Genomic DNA, 21,576 nt, shown 5'->3' with positions numbered 1-21,576 from the left:
GACTATAGCTGCCTAGATTTGGCTAGAAAATGAACCTCTTGAGGTGGTTGATATTGCCTTGAGGTTGTTGATTGATCTTGATCTGGTTGATGATCTGGATCTGAATCTCTTGTAATTGAGGTCGTTATTTTAGGATTGTAAGTTTTGTATATATGTGACTAATATAGCTTATAACTTGGTACGTAACTGTTGAAACTAGGGTATAATCCATAATTAATCAATATCTTTATTTTAACTCGTTAGTAAGGTTATAATCGTAAACTGATGAATTGAAACATGGAATGTGGTGGCTAGTTTATCCCAACAAATTACAGAATGTGACGAGTAATGATTCAAAGTGGTTGTTAACATTTGGTTTTTGCAAAAGCTTCCACTAGATGACACTGTTTCTCAAAATTAACCACAATATACGAAGTCAAATGACGCTGTATTCGATGTACACATAATTTTATATCATTAGGCGGGGAAACAGAGTACCCCGAAGACATCCAAGTGAAGTAAGTACTTCTTGGATAATCGTTATCCTTTTCTAGAAAACCATTGCCCAAGTCTATTGTATAAGCAAGTTCACCGTCCTAACAATACACCATTGCTTTACATTAATACGACGAATCTCCTATTTACATCTATAAGCCTCTAATCAAACGGTTGATCTCATCTAAACCATCCCTATTCAAAGAGCTCAACTTGGTCTTGACAGCATCCACGAGTTCTTCTACCTTGACTAACTCTCCTTCATCACTATCCTCACCTTGTCCCAATAACTTGATTCTGATTTGTCCAGCTGGGTATTCTTCCTTTCCAAGAATAACGGCGACTTGGGCACCAGACTTCTCGGCAGCATCGAATTGCTTACGAATGTTTGCCTTCGTCTTGAACAAGTATTCGCTGTTGATACCAGCTTTCCATAACTCGTTGGTAACGGCCATTCTCTCCAGCAAGAAACCGTTCCAGCCTTCTCCTCCTCCGAAAGCCATGACATAGACCTGAGTGTGAGAGGAACTCACCTTTTCAAGTTCCTTGGCAGCACGAGCTTTGATAATAGAGAAAATTCTCTCCACACCAAAAGAAACACCCACACAAGGGATAGACTTACCGTTTGAGAACATACCAACCAAGTTGTCGTAACGGCCACCAGCAGCGATAGAACCGACTCCAACGTATTCCGATGCATCTTCGACTTCCTTGGTCTCTTTCTGTGCCTTTTCTTTCAACTCGTTAGCATTCTTTGGTGGAGCAGAAGCTGCAGTGACAGCTTCATAGATAAGACCATTATAGTAATCCAAGCCTCTGGCCAAAGATAAGTCGAAACTGATGCGATCGGCAATACCAAAGGCATCAATATAGTCTGCCAATACGGTCATTTCTTCAATACCCTTTTGGGCAGAAGCATTGCCAGCTAAAATCTCGTTACTTTTCAACAAAGCTAACACTTCACGGATAGTACCATTCAATTTAACGAATTCTCCGATCTTGTCGGCGACTTCTTCAGTTTGACCCTTCTCTTCCACCATCTCCTTCTTAACAGCTTCCCATGGAGATTTGTCCAACTTGTCAACTGCAGAAGAGATCTTTCTAACATACTCTTCCTTAACACCACAAGCCTCAAAGATACCATCTAAAATCTTTCTGTGGTTCAATTTGACCTTGAAATCCTTAATTCCCAAGCCGCTCAAACCTTCACATAAAAGACTCAAAATTTCGGAATCTGGAACCATGGTGTCGTAGTTACCTGCGATATCAAAATCACACTGGTAAAACTCTCTCATTCTTCCTTTGGTCATAGCTGGTTGATCTCTTCTGTACACCTTAGCGATGTGATATCTCTTGATACTTGCGATACTGTTGGAGGCGACGAAACGGGCAAAAGGCACAGTTAAGTCGTATCTCAACGAGGTCAATTCGCCACCCTGGTCTTCTAAGTTGTAAATCAACTTAGAGTCCTCACCATACTTTCCAGTCAAGATTTCTCTGAGCTCGAAAACTGGAGTATCGATGGTAACGGCACCGTGTCTCTTGAATAAGGAGCTCAACGAGCCAAAAATAGCGTCACGGATAACCATATCCTTGTCTGACCAGTCCTTAGTACCCTTTGGAGTCTTTAAGAGAAATTGCAGCTCTTGTTTCTTGGACTTTTTACTGGATTTCTTATCGCCTGCAGCCTTTGGGGAAGTATTTGGAGCGGCTTCTACCTTGTCTATGGCAGCATTCACGGCTGCTGTGGCGGCACCTGTAGTATCTGAGGACATCTTTCTTAGCGTGCGTGTGGTAGTAGTTCTGACGAGTGAGCTTAGTCTGGTAAACATGCACACGAACAAGACTGTTGGTGATCCAAGCCCTCTATGACTCTTGAAATGACACCAGACTTCATCAATTTTTCATTAAGAATGTGAAAATTTTTGTGTGCACACTCTTTTCGTTAGTGAGAGAGTGGAGGTTTGAGAATTGGATATGGGGCTGTTATGAGAGAGTAGTTAAGGACGGTAATAGAGATTTGACCTGTAGCGAGTGTTGGTAGAGTGAAATTGTAAGTGTAGGTTCATTGTGGCAGTTGGTAAGATTACTGGAGAAATTTGGATGAAATTGTATTGGGGATGTTTAGATGGGCATGTTTGTGCTTAATTCTTCCAGTTAGATAGGTGGTTCCTGGAGGTTCCTGGAGCACTGAAAAATTACGGTGTGAGATGCAAAATAAAAAAAAGTCTTAGAATCAGGAATGGTGTCATCGGCGGTGAAGAGATGTGTGGGGGAAAAATGATAGTAAACAGCACTGTCAGTCAGTTACGTGACATGACATTGACAAGTATGTGGTATGATAAAAAGAATTGAAGAATAACTCAATGTTTACGTGGCGAAATATCAGGTTATGGAAGGTGGCTTTCACTCGAATCGTCTACCCCTTGCTTCATAGAGTACAGGCTGTACAGTACATGAAATCAATAGTGAAACGGCTGCGAAATTAATCCTTAATCACAACAATCTACAGAACACTACGGAAATATCATCTAATAACCCATATTTTGTATATTATCATATTTTTTATGATCCGCGTTGTACATATCACATCTAAACCTTGATTTAACCGCCATTTTACTCGTCCCTTTTAGAAAATCAAGCTCAACTCAACCGAAAACAATCGTACGCCAGCATATCTATCTTCTTTAGTATTAGTCTTAGGTTCTAGGCATTTAACCCTTGTTGCAACTAATCCTCGTTGATACCGTTTGGCTTAGAATACTTTAATCTCATAACACCATCACTGAGAATTCTCTTACCCCAGTTACCGGCGGCTGGATCTCCTGTTTCATCTCTGCACTGCTTGAGGAATGGTAACAACGAAGTACCACCTGTTCCTTTCTCTTCGACACCCTTCTTTTTGGTCTTTGCCAATCCTGATCTCAAAGTTGATGAAGAACCCATATTGATGGTCTTCTTGGCTTGCAACACAACGTATCTAGTGACTATTTGAATATGTTTATCTCTGAACAGCTTGAGCATAGCTAAGCATGCATCGAAACTTAAAAGCAACTCTGGACTGGAGTCACTGTGCTCCAATACATACAGTCTAAGGTTACTGATTTCATGAATCTTCATTAAGAAATCGCTATGCTTTCCAGGCATGTATTTACGCATCTCGTTCATGAATCCGCTTTCTGGTTTAGCCTCCTGAGCCTCACCTTGACGATGTGGAACTGGTCTTTCTCCAGTGGAGTAGTGCTTGACATCAAGCAAAATATCAAGGTACTGAATTAATGAACTTTGAGCGTTGGATCCACCAGAGTAAGCCTTTGGCTTAGGGTCGTTTCCGTATATGATACCATTCTTGTCCAAACCGACGTCTGCCATGTTCTTCCATCCAGCCAAAAATGGTCTTATTCTGAAATAGAACACATGTGGGTCACACATTTCCTCCATCTTCATTAGTACAGATCCCAAGTGGTCAATGGCTTCTGCCAAGTTCTGTAAGTTTTTGATTAAACCTGGAGTGTCGTTGTTGTATGCGCTTCTGATGGCCTCTAAACCCGTTTTGATGGCAAAAGCACCCTTATGCTCAAAATAGACACTAACCAAGTAAAACCAACTCTCGTCAATCGAACCTGTGAAAGTATTGATGGTGGTCAAGTTATCCAAGTCCCATATATCTTCCCCTTCTTCAGTAGGAATGATTTGCTTGAAGTTCCACAAGCACAAACCAGCGTATGTGGCCACAGGAGGCAATCTCAAGTGTTCAGAAACTTCGAGCCATGGCTTTGCAATTTGTTCGGGCAATTTGTTCACGGGCTCATCGGTTCCCCATATGTAAGCGTGTCCCAAGAATCCAAGGATTTGGTAAGCTCTTCTGTACTCTTCCTCGGATGCAAGCTGTTCAGTGGACAATACCGGCAATTTGTCGACCAAAGAACGAATTCTTTTGGTCAAAATGAGGGCTGGAAGGTTGTTAGCCAAATCTTCCCAAGGTTTGTAATACGCTTGAGGAAGGCTCACTAATGGAAGCTTATCGGGTAAGAATCCAGAGTGAGGAAACACATCATAGTCCTCCAATTTTGGGATTGTCACGGACATTGGTACAGTTCTATATTTTCTATGTTTATACGGGTTTCTCTGTGACTTTGGCTTCCTACCTCAGCTAAAAGCTACTGTTCGATGGTGTTTTCTGGCTCTCCAGTTGAGAAAGAAAAGTGCTGCCAAATCTAAAAAAAATCGGTTGATAAATCGCACTGGAAAAAATGTTCCAATCGCCATAGTTAAGGGAAACCTGAGAACAAAGAAAACCTGAGGAAGAAGAAAAGTGAGGTCCGAAAAATCCTAAGAACAAAGAAATGTGGAAGTGAAAGTTAGAAGCGAGAGAAAAAAAGTAATGTTAATTAAAAGTAGAAATAAAAAAGTGGCAAGGTGTGAAGTCACATGATCTGGGTGATCATAGATAATGATATTTTTTATGGTAGAGTTAGTGAGTGTAAGTGCGAATATAAGTGCGAGTCGGGAAGGTGGTGAGTGGGATGGTGTTCATGTGGTGATACAGAGGAGATGGTGATTGTGGGGGCATATGGAGTTTAAGAGTTGACGGTGGAAAATGGTATGGGAAAAGGTGGTGGAGAAAGGGATGGTGTTTAGGAATTGAATGTGATGCTGTTGTGGTAGAGTTTCTTTTTTTTTCTTTTTTGGTTGGTTAGTAGAAATATATTGAACAGCACACCCAAAAGACGAAACTTTAAATGAATATGAATGGGAACCGTGTCGTGTGTGAGTTCGTTATCAGGGTTTTTCGTGTAGTATGGTAGGGTCCATCGCAGACATTTGTGGTTGTCGTTGACGTTGTCTGATGGTTATGATTTTATCGTACTGCGTATAAAGTAGGCCCACCAAACGGTCTGGATTTCCATCCGATCTACTACTTCTAATGGTAAATGGGCTAAGATAGCTGTTGTTTTCGCCTACAAATGCTGTGTCCTGACGAATTTTCTTAATTTTTCCAAAATTCTTCTATTCTCCTCCCCCATTGATTTCATAAGTAGGATTTCTATTTAATATTCATTCATGTAAATACTCCTCCTACCTACGGTACTGCAGATGTCGGCGATAACTGCTCTGGATGCAAATCGTATTTCTTAATCGTATTTCTTTTCTTGTTTTCTGTCACTCACTCCTTTTTCACAGCCATCCTTATTATGATTTTTGGGGTAAACATCACATCTATCGCCGATGTCATTGCTGGAAGAACTCGGACTTGGGAAGAACTTGTCCATATGCATCGCGTTCAACGCCTAATTCTAGGAGTTTACTGAATACAGCAGCAAAGTCTCGAAAATACCGTTGCTCATCCCTGCTGTACACTTTAACCCAGTAGGAATACACAGGATCCTGAAGAAGCTCCAAGTCAGTATTAAGCATCATTAAAGTACCATCTCCGTTGTAGAATTGTAGTCTTGCCGTCTCTGGAACGCTCCCTAATTTCCACTCTTGCTCAAGTAAAACAGAGTAAAAGTCATTGGAAAATACAATGGGATTGGGCGTCCACTTTCCTTCCCATCCACTGAAGCGTTTGTGACAGCGGCCCAATCCGTGAGCTCCCAATAATGCAACAGCTTCCTGGTCGTTAAATCCCATTCTCCTGAAAGTGGTCCTGATATGATGGGAATCCTTGTCAGCAAAAGGTAACCTTCCATTCTGTGGCACGAACTTATCATCTACACAATCAACTCTTCCTGCTTTCCATGTAATTTCGGGACCTCCCATATGCTCAATCGCAACTTTACCAGCTAACGTCCATAAATCTGAATAGGAAATCTTGGGAAACCTTTGCTTTATTGGCTCTAGTGCTGATCTGGCAATGTCAAGCCCGGTATTTCCTTCATCTGTGATTTCTGGAATAAATCTCATAGTGGCACCGTTCGAACCACCATTTCCCGTAACACTATCATATGTAGCACAACAATGCCACGAAAGACGGAGGATAATAGGGGCCAAAGAACCATCGTCATACCCAGGTCTTGGAAATACCTCTTTAATAGCTTCAATTACAATCAGGGTATATTCAGTATCTTCCGGATCAATAGAAGCACGTATCCTATTTGCTGAGGTATTATTTGGGGTAACCAGGGTTCTGTTGACCATCGCCGGTACGATCTTTAGTCTTAAACTGGACTTTTTCTTGTTTGGAAGTTCTATGTTTATATATTTGACTTTTCCTTCAGAAGCTGAGCTTTTGATTTGAAATGGTTGTTGAGTAGTCAATGGAGGCAGAAATTTGCGCTGTGTATTCACTTTAGGAAGACTTACTGTTGATGGAAGAACTGGGCAAGCTTGGTAGGGTACGCCATCCACAAAGTTGGCTCCTGAAATTTGCATTTCCGTAATGTTCATGTTCTCCTCAAATTTATTGGTATATGGCGTTTGAAGGACTACTTCATCGTTTTGTATTTTTTCACTCTTGGCTCTGAGTGGCATCTTTGGCGCATTACTTGCTTTCCCGTGGACCATAGGAAACTCTAATTCATTCTTCTTACTCAAATAATCCTCGAATCCCTCGTACTTCCCAACTGCGATTCCTCTGAATTCATATTCAAGCTTTTCACCTCTTGGGTTGAGCTTGTTTAGTACACAGAAGGGTGAGTGCTTAAGGTACCGATTGAAGATATAGTCTGATTTTTCTGGCATAGACCGTACTTCATCAGATGCTATGTAAAACACTTCTCTGGCGTCATAGATACTATTCCGTATCTGAACAAAGGGTAGTTCTGTAAACTGGAATATTATTCTTCTGATGAATGACAAGGAACGATTTGGCTTTGAATTTGTGTTTGCATAAACATCAAAATAGGCCACTGGTTTATGGCCGAAATTGATGTAGCCATGGTTTGTGCTTTGAATTTCAGATCCAACTTTGAATCCAACTATTCCAAATACATCTAAAAAGGATATTTGGTACCAAATCATTCTTTGGATGAATATCCTGGCCACTTTTAATATTCCAAATACCACTTTGGCGCCAACTTGGAATAACATAATTGGAAAACTGAAGAACTTGAAAAGAGTCATCGCAAAACTCTCGATAGTGGTTGAAATGTTGGCTAATACCCCAATATCTCCTTCCAACTTAGGGTTCATCTCACTGTTGTAATTTGGTGGCATTTACGTCCAATTTTTGAATTGTCTTTTACCGCCTTATCACCTTCCTCTTTAAACAATCTTGCTGCAAAAATCACAGACACCAAAATTCTGTATGGCTGTTAAAATGACTATATGTGCAGAACAGACTTACAAACATCCATTCCGCAGTAATGTTCCATTGGATCCTGGGGGATCGCTCGGATTGTATTTTGCAGTTGTAGATTCTCAGATTACTCTTTTACGAATGGCGTAATAGAACAAGAGGAATAGCTATATCAGAGTCATTGATGTGCTAGAGTTTGTGTTTAGCTACAAGTTTTGTATTTTTAGACTATATTTTCTAGAGAAGCAATCCTGACATACCACAACCAAAACTATTAAACTTTAAGGGCAAGTAATTCACCTCTAAGAGCTCTTCTTTCCTATTCTCTTACTACTGTCCCATTACCTGATTTCAGCGCTACCATTTTAATCCCATCATTCATTTTTTGCTCATCGACACGACCCGGCGTCACCGATTTTATTCCAGCTCCCCTAATTATGGAAGTTAGAGGACAGTTTACAACCATCAGTGTATCACAGTTTACCACCAATTGAGGCCCAAATTGAAGCAATAGAAAGCGCTGGACCGTGTATGGATTGTAAATAAGGATATATTGCCAATAATCTGGTTTAATTTGTGGGTGATTTCTGAGTTTTACTGATAGTGTTCTCTATATATTTACTAGTAACCACTACCAAAGATGTCATTCAAAGGTCTCAAAAAGAGTATCGTCAGAGCTCCCCAAACCTTCCGCCAGAAGATGAACATGGGAGAGGTCACCACTGATGCTGTTTACCAAGATGCCGAAAGACGTTTCAAGGAATTGGAAATGGAAACCAAGAAGCTTAGTGACGAGTCGAAACGTTACTTCGGTGCCGTCAATGGTATGTTGGACTTCCAGATTGATTTCTCCAAAGCAATCGAAGAGATCTATAAACCAATCAGTGGTCGTTTGTCGGACCCAAACTCAACGGTACCCGAAGACAATCCTGAAGGTATCAAAGCTTCGGAGCAATACAGAGAAGTGGTTAAGGAATTGAAGGAGACCCTAAAGCCTGACTTGGAATTGATTGAGAAGAGAATTGTGAATCCAGCTCAAGAGCTCTTGAAGGTCATTCAAGCTATCAGGAAAATGGCCACAAAGAGAGACCACAAGCAGGTAGACTTGGATAGACACAAGAGAACGTATAAAAAATACGAGGACAAGAAGGAAAGAACAGCCAAAGATGAGGAGAAGATGTACAACGCTGAAAATGAGGTTACCATTGCACAACAAGAATATGACTACTACAATGATATGTTGAAGACTGAGTTGCCAATCTTGTTCCAGATGCAATCGGATTTCATCAAACCACTTTTCGTGAGTTTCTACTACATGCAATTAAATATATTCTATACATTGTACAACCGTATGGAGGAGTTGAAAATTCCATACTTTGACCTTACAACTGATATTGTTGAAGCCTACACCTATAAAAAAGGCACTATTGAGGAACAGACAGATGCTATAGGAGTCACTCATTTCAAGGTGGGCCACGCCAGAAACAAGTTGGAAGCCACCAAGAGACGTCATCAAATGATGAATTCCCCTCCACCAGGTGCCGGTGGTGAAGTTTCACCTCCTGCTTATGCTCCAGGTCAATACGGTGCATATGGGCAGCAGCCACAACAGCAATATGGTGATTATAAGGACCCTCTGGGAGCATATGCTGCACCAGGTGCCCCGGCTGTTGGTGGTGCACCAGCATACGGTCAATATGGCCAGCAGAGCCCTTTGTCAACTGGAGCTTCTTCTTATGGTGGTTATGGACAACAACCAGCTTATGGAGCTCAGACACCTGTGTCTACTGGATACGGTCAACCTCAGGTGGCTTCGCCCGTTGCAGCTCCTGTAGCAGGATATGGTGCTCCACTTACCCCAGCAAGTGCTGGAGCTCAAACTTGTACCGCTTTGTATGACTACACTGCCCAAGCCCAAGGAGATTTGACTTTCCCAGCAGGTGCTGTGATTGAAATCATAGAAAAGACCGCAGATACCAATGGCTGGTGGACGGGTAGATATAACGGACAAACAGGTGTTTTCCCAGGAAATTACGTACAATTGTAACCATACGCGAGCTACGACTTTAGATGTGAAAACAGATTTCTCGTTGAGGCATAATAATGGAAGCCTATACAAGAACCCTTGTGCCAAGTTGCATGATAACGACGATCCTCTCCAATTGGTTTGTAGTCTAGGATTCTTATGACGAATTGCTTACTTGAATTTTTTTTGATAGAAATGCATTAAATAAATATGTTTTAACTAGTAACATTTGGTAAGTAGACAAAACTACTTCAACTTCTCATACGTTCAAAAACCGAATTGAAATGGTCTAACGGAATGTAGATTAATATTAAAGGTATGTATCAGAGCTATGAACACTCCTTTATATTATTTTCTGTCTAATCAAGTGTTTATTAACATGTTTATTTGGTATAATCATTCTACATGGCCTTCTAGAAAACACATATTTTCTCAAAGTTTGTCAAAAAAAGCAAATATTCTGAGAAGTTACCGACCAATTTTAACGATTTGGAAAGAAACTTAACAGCAACAAACCACTTATTTAACATTAATAATGAGTACTATCACTGATTCACTACCTCTGGCAGCCAAAATAACGATATAAGTCATCATTTGAAGGAGCTTTTGGGGATTTTGGAGTTTTCAATGTCACGTGACTTGTAAAGGAAGTGAATACAAGCACTTCCCAATTAAAACACGAAAAGGGCGTGTGGCGTAGTTGGTAGCGCGTTCGCTTAGCATGCGAAAGGTCTCCGGTTCGACTCCGGACTCGTCCATTCTTTTTTTGCTTCAATAACCTTTTTATGTTATACTTTAGGGGATCAACGGGTCTTCAAGCATTATCAAGGATCTGCTGATCAACGGGGTATGCCAATCTGGTATTTTGTTTTTGGAATTATCTAATATGTTATTAATTTTTTGCAGCAATGGGGTCTAGTTCCATAGAGAATGTTATATAGGGAAAGCTTAGAAGACGAATGACAGTTGATGCTGCTGATTGGTGAGCAGCCAACAATAATGGTCTTGCTACCTACGAAATACTGATACGTTCTTAGTATTGCTTAAGTAAAAGGCATCAATCTTGAGTTATCAAAAGAAAGATTCCTGGCTGTTTTAGGAAAGGAAAGAATGTACATTGGTACTCTGGGCCAGCTTTCCGAGTTCTTTTTGCAGCCAATTGTATTTCCTTATCCTCTAGTTTTTTTGACTAACTTTTATCAAAAATTGGTGATATAGATATTGAGAACCTGTTTAAGGCATGGAAACGAATCATTACTAAATTACAAGGTTTCTCCTTGTTTGTCATGACTTGTGTTCATATTATTTATGTTGTAAAAGCAAAAACTCTATAGACTTATAAACCTAACCAATAAGTAGTCTTAGCTACCTCAAACTCATCCTCAAGTGTAATGTTGTCGGAGCTATTACCCACTAAAATCTTGTACTTTCCTTTCTCGGATTGCCATTTGTTGTAGTACATATTCCAGTAAGAAGTGGCTTCTTTGACAGAAACATTCAATTCAACGACCTTGGTTTCTCCAGCCTTCAAGAATTGCTTGCCAAAGTCCTTCAATTCCTTAACTGGTCTGTTGATGCTTGGGTTGACTTGCAGCACGTACAATTGTACAATTTCAGCACCGTCAACCTTACCTGTGTTGGTAACGCTAACTTTAACGTTGACGTTCTCAGCATCATAAGATACGACTAAATTACTGAGCTCGAAAGTAGTATAAGACAAACCGTAACCGAATGGGAACAATGGCTCAACACCGACCTTTTCATAGTATCTGTAACCAACATAGACGTCTTCACCATACAATACAGTACCATTGGTGGAAGCAAAGTTTAAGAATGAGGGGTTATCCTCGATTCTCTTTGGGAAAGTCATTGACAACTTACCAGATGGGTTGTAGTCACCGAATAAGACATCAGCAATGGTGTTACCCAACTCATTACCTCCATACCAGGCCTGAACAAAACCTTGGACCTTGTTTATCCATGGTAATGTCACTGGAGAACCAGATTGGTTGACGACAATAACGTTCTTGTTGACAGCAGTGATAGCGTCAACCAATTCGTTGGTATGTCCTGGGATGTCCATTGTAGGTCTGTCGAAACCTTCCGATTCCCATTCTTTGGAAATACCGACAACCAAAATAACCTTGTCAGCCTTCTTAGCGACTTCAACAGCTCTACTAATGGCTTCTTCGGCAGTACTGATGATACGGATACCGAAAAAGACACCACCACCTTCGAGAGCAGCCTTGTTCAATGTGTAGGTTGGAGACGAACCAAACTCGACTCTGATGTTATACTTAACACCCTTGGTCAATTTGATGGTTCCTCTTTCCTCCTGTGTACCCAAACCCAAGAAAAAGGCGTCACCTTTAGTTTGCTTAGTCTTGTTGTCTACTACCAATTGGTCGTTGACAAAAACTTGAGCAGTACCTAAACAAGAGGCACCGAACTCGTATTCACCAGTTTCATCCGGGATATAAATACCCTCGAAATCAGCATAGAACAAGAGCTCACCAGGCTTCAATTCTGGACTCTTGAAGTCAGAAAGGAAGATCTTGGAAGTTGATAACACGAATTCTTCGAAATGAGGACCACGGTCAGTAGCTCCTGGTGGCTTCTTGTAAAACTTAGCGTTGATACCCTTCTTACCGCTGGCTGTGAACAAGACATTACCAACATCAGGCAAACTTCTGTCCAAGAATGCACCCAAAGAGTAGTCCAAAGAAATGGAGTTTCCTCCTTCAATGATCTTGGACTCAATACCTTCGTAGGGAGTGATTTTGTAACTAGCGTTCAAAGAAGCAGAACCGCCACCAGAATCTTGGGCAGCCTTAGCATTTGGACCAATGACAGCAATTTTCTCTTGTCCTTTAATGGCGGTCTTAGACAATGGTAAAATGTTGCCTTCATTCTTCAATAAGACGATGGACTCATCACCAGCTTTTCTCAACAAGTCAGAAGCTTCCTTGGTTGGGTTTGGCGACTCAACAACATCTTCTGGGATTCCAGCCTTCAAACTTTCGTTAACGAGTCTCAAGATAGCTCTGGCATTCTCGTCAATGACATCTCTGTGGATTTCATTGGTTTGAACCGAATGAAGAGTTGGGATTGCTTGTCTAAATCTGGTTGGTCCAGGCATTTCCAAGTTTAAGCCGGCATCCAAGGATTCCTTTGCGGAGTACACACCATGCCAGTCAGACATGACGGTACCGTCATATTTCCATTCATCACGTAAGACTTCTTGTAAGATCTTCTTAGATTGGGAGACGTGAACTCCGTTGATCTTGTTATAAGCTGTCATCAAGGCCTTTGGATAAGCATCTCTCAAGGCAATCTGGAAAGGCTTTAAGTAGATTTCTCTTAAAGCTCTCTCAGTGATGACATTGTCAACAGCCTTTCTCTCGTGCTCCTGGTCATTACAAACGAAATGCTTAAGACAAGCAACAACGTTCTCATTTTGGATACCCTTAACAATATGGGAAGCAGCATGACCAGATAAGAGAGGATCTTCGGAGTAAGACTCAAAAGATCTTCCTCCTAATGGAGATCTAACGATGTTACAGGTAGGACCCAAGATGACGTGGGCTCCCTTCATCTTAGCTTCTTTACCCATCAATTCACCGGCTTGGAGAAGAACATCCTTGTTGAATGTAGCAGCCAAACCAGTTCCACATGGGAAACAATTGGAAGGAACCGAGTTGAAGAACTTAGTGCCTCTGATACCGTTGGGACCGTCTGACACTCTGACCGAAGGAATGTTCAAACGGTCAATGTTCATGGTGTGCCAGAAGTCCTTTCCGGCCAACAAGGAGATTTTCTCCTCGATGGTTAAGTCCTCGATCAATTGTTCGATATCGAGTTGTCTAGGAACGGGACTCATTTTGTGGGATGATGAGTTTTATAATCGCTAAACAGAAAGTTGAAGATTTCTTAACGAAACGACTTGTAATATGTTTTTGTAGTTTTCACGTCTTTATGTATCAGTTACCGTGAGGATTCCTTCCCTTGCTATCCGTTGAGTCTCACACGTAGCTTAATATGGATTGCGAGTGTAAGACGAATGTAACAAGAGTAACTAACAATTTAACCTCTGGAACATCTCTCGGCAAAAGATTTCACCAATAAATGAAGTCAATAACCGTGTTTGGTTGGTGGTTATGGAAGTTGGGGAATGTGAAAAATGGGAGTGCTTCCTAAAGGGGAAGTGTTCCAGAGTACTCGGGACCGGATCCCAATTAGGCAATTGTTCCTCGAGGAAAAAGTGCATAATGGAACCTTTAGAGAGTAATCCCCCAAATGATAGTCTGGAAAGTACTCCTTGGGCTCCGAAAGTGTTGATTAGGCGCTGGGTTGTTGAGTGAGAGGTAACAGGACCGCTAAGAGCATGGGTGTGGGGAACAATTATGGGTACACGATCCCCCAAAAATCTGGTGTACCACAAGCATTAACTGCACATCACCTTGGATTATTGCAGTGGACCACGGAAAGGTGAACCATGCGGTATATCACTAGGCTCGCTACGTTAGAGCTATTGATAGAAGAGAAGAAAGATCGCTACCTCCAGGTTACCGCAAAAACCGAAATACTGGCTCCGACGGTTGAGATACCTGAAAAATGTTCTAAGGACCCCACTTCGGGGTTCCCTCCATCCAACGTTGCCCCTCTCTCCCCTTGGTTAAGAGCTTCGGTATACTGGCCTACGAAAACGGCGAAATCTGCAATGATCATTTGACGTGAATCACTAAACAAAGGAAATGGAGGAGCCCCATTGAATAAAACCAGCTCCGATGATTGACCCATCGGGAATATGAAGATACGAGAAATTTCTACACATCGAACCTCTCTAACATCATATACAGATAATCGACACATTAACTGCACACTATAAACGTGTCATAGTGAGTCGTAAAAGCTTATACTCGATCAGGCTCGTTCTCGACTAAGTTAACCTTGTATGTGTATTTTTCCGTTTTTGTCTTGTAACAGTGAAATGGAATTGGGGGGAAGAAGGAGCACTTGCCGTATTTGATGATGGCCAGTGGGGAATGCATGGAAACCCCAGTGATCCCCCAACTTCAAAGCCAGGGCTTGATCGTACTTCTAGCTTTGAAGCCTTCCACAGAAGGTTCATATTATTGATAATATATGTTTTGGACCAGGCTTTGTGGTTATTATCATCATACTGACTGAGATTATACAATTGACAAAATCGACATTGGCAAAAAAAAAAAAGCTTGACCAGTCTAGTCTCGATAACCTTGTACAATGAAATTTCTGCTACTGAGTAGAATGAATTGTTTGTCACCAAACAGTGGAAGGCGGCCTGTCACACCAAAGGGAGCAGGAAAGAACCCATAAACGAAGAAGGTAGATGTGGATAAAATTTCCACTCGTGTTGCACGCAATTCCGTATTTTTTTATGTCGGGGTTGACTGGTTCCTGACCTGACTAATATTTCCGGGTAGTTCATAGCTCAGATTCACTTATGCTTATTCATATCACTCCAGCAGTGACTAATGCCAAGAAAGCTATCACGGTGAAGAAAGTTTTAGGAACTGCTCCAAGGAAGGAATTAAGCTTTTTTATTCACAACTAATTCTGATGATGTAGCCCCGGCAATAATGAAGGATATGAGATCCCCTCTTCGTATTGCATTGTTGCAATATTATATAGGCATAGGTGTTTAAGTACCTTACGTGGATCGGACTGGCTTCATTTGCAAGTGAAGAAGGTTGTGGCAGTTTAACACCCATTGCAGGTTCCTTCTTGGTTATGAGTTTATCTTTCCACATCAGAGCCTCAGGGCATTATGCGCAATATGAATGAGCCTCCACGCAGCAACAATTCCTAACTAGGAAATGCTCCCTTGCTGGCTTTGTTCTTCAAGGCAGATGTCATATTTGTTATTACATTGTAAGACAATGTGAAAGTAATTTCACAACACCGACACTCTGGTATTCCCGTGGTGATACCGAATCCTTGGCTCCGTTGCCAATGGTATTTGGCACATGAAAGAAAATAATTTGTCATGTTGGGGTCAATAATAAGGTTTGTGAAGTGCAATTTCCACCTCCACATGAGGGATCGATTCGACTAAAATTGCACCTTGGCAGATCAACATGAAAATGGCCCAGATACCCCCAAATGCGCTTAACAAATCCTGCTTCTAGTGATAGTAACAGATGCGGCTATACGAGACAACCAATAGTTTCAGCCTCGAAATCTCTGCGTTATCTACAATGTAATTTTGACCCTGTTTCTTCCAATGAGGTGCCAGACCGGTATGTCCAAGGCTCCTCCACTTGAAATTATTTTATCTAATTTTACCTTTTGCTTCACAGGACTCCATATTTTTTAGACATCTAATTGGAGGTAAGCGGACACATAATTTCTTCAGGGAATCAGAAAATATTTCTAGCTCCATCTTGAATGCTTGCAAAAAGAATGGGACAAAGGTGGGACAATGAAGGAAAGAAATGGGGATGTGGAGAGCAGATCTGGGTATATAAGGACCCCGATCCCAGCTGGAATACAAATGAACTACCCTTGATTATTACTTTAGTATCTTACTTAAAAGCCAAAGCTTTATTAAGGTTTTAAGATTTTTTGCAGCTAAAGAACATATAAAATATGTCCTCTCTTAAAGACAACGGAGTCCAGATCAACCAGGATAGTGGTTCGGACGAAATCGAGATCCAAGGTGGAACTATTGAGGATTACCTTTATCTTGATAAACCATGGTGGAAATATAAGCACTTCTTATACTTGAACTTCTGTATCTGGCTTACCACCTTAACTTCTACTAACAACGGTTACGATTCCAGTATGCTTAATGGTTTACAATCTCTTCCAAGATGGAAAGCTTACATGGGTAACCCACAAGGTCCAGTTTTAGGTGCTTTGAACAACGGTAACACTTTTGGAGTTATGTTGTCTTTCCTTGTATCTTCTTGGATTGCTGATAAGTTTGGTAGAAAGAAGGCCATTATGGGTGGTTCCACGCTTATGATTATTGGTGCTATCTTACAAGGTGTCTCTACCAACTACGGTTTCTTCTTATTCTCGAGAATGTGTCTTGGTTTCGGATCCGGCATTGCCATTGTTTCCAGTCCTTCTCTTATCTCTGAAATTGCATACCCAACCCACAGACCAGTGGCAACTGCCTTATATAATGTCTTCTGGTACTTGGGTGCCATCATTGCTGCTTGGTGTACTTTCGCTACAAGAACCATAGACAATGCATACCAATGGAGAATTCCATCTTACTTACAAGGTGCCTTACCATTTATTCAAGTTTGCTTGTTCTTCTTGGTTCCTGAATCACCAAGATACTTGATTGCAAACGGTAAGGTTGACAAAGCAAGAGAGATTTTGCACAAACATCACACTGGCTCTTCACAAGATGAACGTGCCTTTAGGTTGGTAGAATTCGAAATCAATGAAATTCAAGCTGCTTTGGAGCAAGAAAAGATCTACTCTAATGCTAAATACTCTGATTTCTTCACTATTGGATCGTTCAGAAAGAGATTATTCCTTGTTGTCTGGACCTCGGTTATTATGCAATTATCCGGTAACGGTTTAGTGTCCTACTACTTGAGTAAGGTCTTGAATTCCATTGGTATTACCAGTGTGAAGCAACAGTTGGAAATTAACGGTTGTTTGATGATTTTCAACTTGGTTATTGCTGGTACGGTTGCTTCTGTGGTGAACAAGTTCAAGAGAAGAACATTATTCTTGACTTCTCTTATTGGTATGCTCGTAACTTACGTCATCTGGACTGCTCTCTCTGCCGTCAACCAAGAACGTGGATTCAAAGAAAAGGGATTGGCTAGAGGTGTTCTTGCCATGATCTTCATCTACTACGTCTTTTACGATATTGGTGCCAACGGTTTACCATGGTTATACATGACTGAAATCTTACCATATTCCCACAGAGCCAAGGGTATTAACATTCACAATTTGGTCCAAACCTGGATTGTTATCTACAACGGTTTCGTCAATGCTATTGCCATGGAAGCTATTGGATGGAAATACTACATTGTTTACTGCTGTATTATTGCCGTTGAGTTGATTGTTGTCTTCTTCACCTACCCAGAGACTTCTGGTTACACTTTGGAGGAAGTAGCCAAGGCTTTTGGTGATGACGATACAACTCACTTGAGATTCGTAAGTGAAGCTGCTAGGGGCAAGTTTGGTGTTGAGCACCAAGAAAGCGTCGACGATGTATCTAAATCCGTTTAAGCTATTACCAATAGCTCTAATTATCCTTCAATTCTCACACATAATGATATAGCTTAATTTTGTCCTTAATTGTATGCTTGCTAAATAATTTCCATGTAGCGTAGTACAATTTGATTTCTGGGAATGAGATTAGAGCTCTTGAAGCTCATCATTATTGAAGTAGATGTGTAAATTGTATAGAAAAAACTCTAGAATGTTAAAGTGCCGTACACGAACTGATCAAATTCATATATTATACCCTAGGTAGATTCATTAACAATTAATAGCTATTTAAAGCAATACAAATAAACTCTAAATTTAAATGAGGACCCAAACTTCCCAATATAAACCCCCTTTCCCTAAATAGATTACCACAACAAAGTGGATTACAAGAAGAACTCCCAGATATCGTCTTTGTTCAACAGAGTGATGTCATAATAGGGCAGATAATCTTCAAGTGCAGAGTCCAATTTCTCGCTGTTAACTGAAGTCGGGTTCGAGCTCAGCGTCTCGACCTCATTCATCACATAACTTAAGAGGTTATTGGCGAATAGAAACATCATCTTCGAAGAAATACTGACTGTACTGAGTTTTCCGATAACGGGCTGGAACTCATTTGTTACGATATTTAGAAGACATATGATGTCCCTGTACCTTAACTGTCTGCTCTCAAAATCTTCTTTGAAAAAGCTTTGAACCAACTCTGCGGAGAAAATGACTTTCTCTTCTTCTTCTTGATGCTCAAGAATATAGTCATCCATTCCTTCGAAAACCGCTGTGACAATGACAAATACGCTCCTGAACAATGCCTCTTTGATTTCATGAAAGTATGGGGTATATGACATCGTAGACTTCGTACCGTTGTTAGTGTAAAATAGCTCAGTGAGCTGCTTCGCTACTAGGAAAAGGTGAATTGCACACTTGTAAGCTTCGTCCTTGGCAAGTGGACTAGGTTGCTTCAAGTACCGAATATAGGTCAACGCTTGCATGTATATCAAAGAGATAAGACTGATATACATATCCTCCCTACTCATGTCCATCGAAAACTCAAGTTCTTTCGGGGCGAAAGTAGAGACTTTTGAAATAGCATCCTCTAGATTGACACTTTTTGATCCCGAGTGCAGATTAATCATATCATTGACCGCCCGGAATGCTCTAATTCTATCACAGTATCTTTCCCACTTATTACGAAAACAGTCAGCATCGACGTAATCTTCTCGAACAAGAGGCTGTTGTCCTTTCTGAAAACTCCTCCAGGTATCTTCGAATACAACATATTTCCATATACAGCGCAATGATTCAGTATAGCCAACGTTACCATTCCCATGGATCAGTTCTATATCTCTATTCAAACCCGAGGAAACGGCAAATGTAACTAAGTTAGCAAAAAGAGATTGATCATGAGATATTGCCTCCTCGAAATCGATGTTGAAATCATACTTTCTTGACTCGTACAATGCAACCAATGCTACGAGTGTTGGAATGGTAGATTTCATATCCCCTGCGTTCACTAGCAACTTCGAAATAGCCGTCAACAGTGTCTTGTCCACTGCTATTGACTTGTCGTTATACGCTGCTATTACTATTATAGATATTATCACAGAAAGCCTCACGTGAGAGCATCCCGGCTTGATTACGACATATTTCAGAGTATCGCTCTTTGCAAACACCGAATTGAAGTACTCATGTATGGTAGTTGCATCGAAACAGCTGGTGAACATATCCTTTTCTCCCTGTAGGAACTTATCCACGATTGACAAACACTCGGTGTAGACCGGTAACAAATCGGGCAAGCATTTCACACCTTCTTCTACTCCTGTCGGAGGGTCTACAGGACTGTCTTTGAACGAACGTAAAGCCATTTCTTGCAATTCGTTACAACTTTTATCGATGATTTCCAAGATCAACGGGAATTTGTCTAGGGAGAACTTCAAAACCGTTTTCCAGCAAGTTGGTCCGAAGAATACTCTGGTTTCTTTCTCGTTCTTGAAGTATGTGAAGTTCTCTAGATTGACAGGAACCAGCTTTGAGGAAACAGAAAGCAGGGATCTGGGCATGTTGGACATATCGCCAATTCCGTCGATCAAGCTGAAGTTGATTTCGTCTCTTATGGACCGAAAGTAGCCCGAATCGCTGTAGGAACAGAGATAAGCTGGCACATTGTTCTTAACACAAGCTGAGCATAGAGGCTTCTGGTGATCACATTTAAGATTCGAGTTTTTGCAATTAAAACACAGCCCGCGAAACTTTGGTGAAAGTTTAGATATCCTACCACTCATGGTAGTTGACTCGGGGCTTTTTCTAGTTAGTTCTTAGTTCTTAGCGTGATTATGACAATAGAGAGAGACATATGAATATCAATTTGGTTAGACATCTGTATTTTAAGTGGCGGCTATTGTGGAGTGATGAGTGCAGGAACGAGACGGCGCTATTGTATTAACACCGAGCGAGACTAGATAGTGATAGAGAGAGAGAGAGATAGAGAGAGAGATAGAGTGGGTTGGAAGAAGAATTGTCGTAGAAGATCTAGTCAATGTCGGTGGAATAAAATCACCGTCAATTCAGATTCTGCTATCATCCATCATCTCTATGAGCCCATCATCTCTATGAGCCTTTGTGGTGCTCATTATCGTCTACTAAGCATTTTGAGGTCGCAAAGCAGCTGGGATGTATGTGAAGAAGTTTGTACTTGTAATGTATGTATGTATGTTTGTACCTACATATGAAGTACATGTATAACTGATACAGCCGTTCAAATGATTCGTATCAGTATCATGTGTATCAGTATCAGTATCATTCCTATAGGGGATTTATCTCAACAATCCTCTCGTAATTTCCGTCAAAAATGAATCTGTAGTTGCCATGTTTCATGTTTCAAGAGGAGGAACAAAATTAGGTGGGTGCAAATTTCAGACTTTCCATGAAAGTACTAAAAGGATGTATCCAAGCAAATCCACGAAGATAACATTGAGATTCGAGTATATGTCATGCATTTACTTCTCTAGTAGAGCAAATGGTGCCATTTCCAACCTTGGACCCAAAAGTAAAATACTTAAAGTTAAAAAAATGAGTTGCAACGATAACGAAGAAGATGCGAGAGTACTCTTCGACATTTCCCTAACAAGTATTCGGAGGTGAGAAAACTTGCTGAAGAAGGAAGTATTAAGAGCTTTCGTGAGTGTGAGACATCCATTGTGATTCATGAGGAAACACCTAATATGCCTTTTCTAATTAATAGCACAACCTCTCTCTTGCGTTTTCCTTAAGTTTCAACATTTTAAATTGTTAACATGGGCAATAGAGTGGCCTTTTCTCAAATTTTGAAGGTTTCTGCACATTTTGTAATAAAACCTTCATATTCTTTTTAGTGCCAAGAACCGCCCGCAATAAATGTTTCGTTCAATCATCGTAAGCCCGTTTGAGGTAAATGTAGTTATAATAAATTTTGCCTGTTGAATCTTGGTAACATATCAATTGATTAGTAGAAGAGACTTCTATAGTTGTACGAAGCTCTTAACCATAGGTCAAATCTAATCACTTAAAAAACAAAAGGAAATTGGGGGATTAACGTTCGGTACTAAGAAAAGATTATAGATGATGCCAAGCAGATATGTTC

The 21,576-nt window shown here is 40.8% G+C and overlaps 7 protein-coding genes and 1 non-coding gene across 8 annotated transcripts; 3 read left to right on the top strand and 5 right to left on the bottom strand. All coding sequences in view use genetic code 12, as the record gives it.

Moving 5' to 3' along the window:
• Positions 1-626: 626 nt before the first annotated feature.
• HTS1 (histidine--tRNA ligase) lies at positions 627-2,306 on the bottom strand (the record flags this gene model as incomplete). Its single annotated transcript, XM_064921479.1, has 1 exon — positions 627-2,306. One exon carries the CDS (start codon positions 2,304-2,306, stop codon positions 627-629), a length of 1,680 nt encoding a protein of 559 aa, XP_064775539.1.
• A 449-nt stretch (positions 2,307-2,755) lies between these two features.
• Positions 2,756-4,910, bottom strand: RJT20DRAFT_23610 (dioxygenase). The gene has a single exon (XM_064919331.1). It carries the CDS (start codon positions 4,561-4,563, stop codon positions 3,205-3,207), a length of 1,359 nt encoding a protein of 452 aa, XP_064775538.1. The 5' UTR covers positions 4,564-4,910; the 3' UTR covers positions 2,756-3,204.
• A 634-nt stretch (positions 4,911-5,544) lies between these two features.
• On the bottom strand, positions 5,545-7,961 carry RJT20DRAFT_125207 (uncharacterized protein). Its single transcript, XM_064916430.1, has one exon. It carries the CDS (start codon positions 7,630-7,632, stop codon positions 5,707-5,709), a length of 1,926 nt encoding a protein of 641 aa, XP_064775537.1. The 5' UTR covers positions 7,633-7,961; the 3' UTR covers positions 5,545-5,706.
• A 226-nt stretch (positions 7,962-8,187) lies between these two features.
• RVS167 (amphiphysin) lies at positions 8,188-10,006 on the top strand. The gene has a single exon (XM_064916429.1). The coding sequence runs from the start codon at positions 8,355-8,357 to the stop codon at positions 9,759-9,761; it is 1,407 nt and encodes a 468-aa protein (XP_064775536.1). The 5' UTR covers positions 8,188-8,354; the 3' UTR covers positions 9,762-10,006.
• A 419-nt stretch (positions 10,007-10,425) lies between these two features.
• Positions 10,426-10,498, top strand: RJT20DRAFT_t46. Its single transcript has one exon. It is a non-coding gene; the product is annotated as a tRNA-Ala (tRNA).
• Positions 10,499-11,017: 519 nt separating this feature from the next.
• Positions 11,018-13,759, bottom strand: RJT20DRAFT_23568 (beta-glucosidase). Its single transcript, XM_064919328.1, has one exon. It carries the CDS (start codon positions 13,618-13,620, stop codon positions 11,077-11,079), a length of 2,544 nt encoding a protein of 847 aa, XP_064775535.1. The 5' UTR covers positions 13,621-13,759; the 3' UTR covers positions 11,018-11,076.
• A 2,611-nt stretch (positions 13,760-16,370) lies between these two features.
• RJT20DRAFT_149127 (general substrate transporter) lies at positions 16,371-18,102 on the top strand (the record flags this gene model as incomplete). Its single annotated transcript, XM_064918999.1, has 3 exons — positions 16,371-16,394; positions 16,494-17,906; positions 17,931-18,102. 3 exons carry the CDS (start codon positions 16,371-16,373, stop codon positions 17,979-17,981), a joined length of 1,488 nt encoding a protein of 495 aa, XP_064775534.1. The 3' UTR covers positions 17,982-18,102.
• A 38-nt stretch (positions 18,103-18,140) lies between these two features.
• RJT20DRAFT_125204 (uncharacterized protein) lies at positions 18,141-20,308 on the bottom strand. The gene has a single exon (XM_064916428.1). It carries the CDS (start codon positions 20,237-20,239, stop codon positions 18,347-18,349), a length of 1,893 nt encoding a protein of 630 aa, XP_064775533.1. The 5' UTR covers positions 20,240-20,308; the 3' UTR covers positions 18,141-18,346.
• Positions 20,309-21,576: the final 1,268 nt, after the last annotated feature.

This window comes from Scheffersomyces xylosifermentans (genome assembly GCF_036884685.1).
Source record: "Scheffersomyces xylosifermentans strain CBS 12540 chromosome Unknown RJT20scaffold_2, whole genome shotgun sequence".
In the NCBI taxonomy this organism is placed as follows: domain Eukaryota; kingdom Fungi; phylum Ascomycota; class Pichiomycetes; order Serinales; family Debaryomycetaceae; genus Scheffersomyces; species Scheffersomyces xylosifermentans.
Note: the sequence above shows the minus strand (reverse complement) of the source record. Positions and strands in the feature narration are given on the sequence as shown.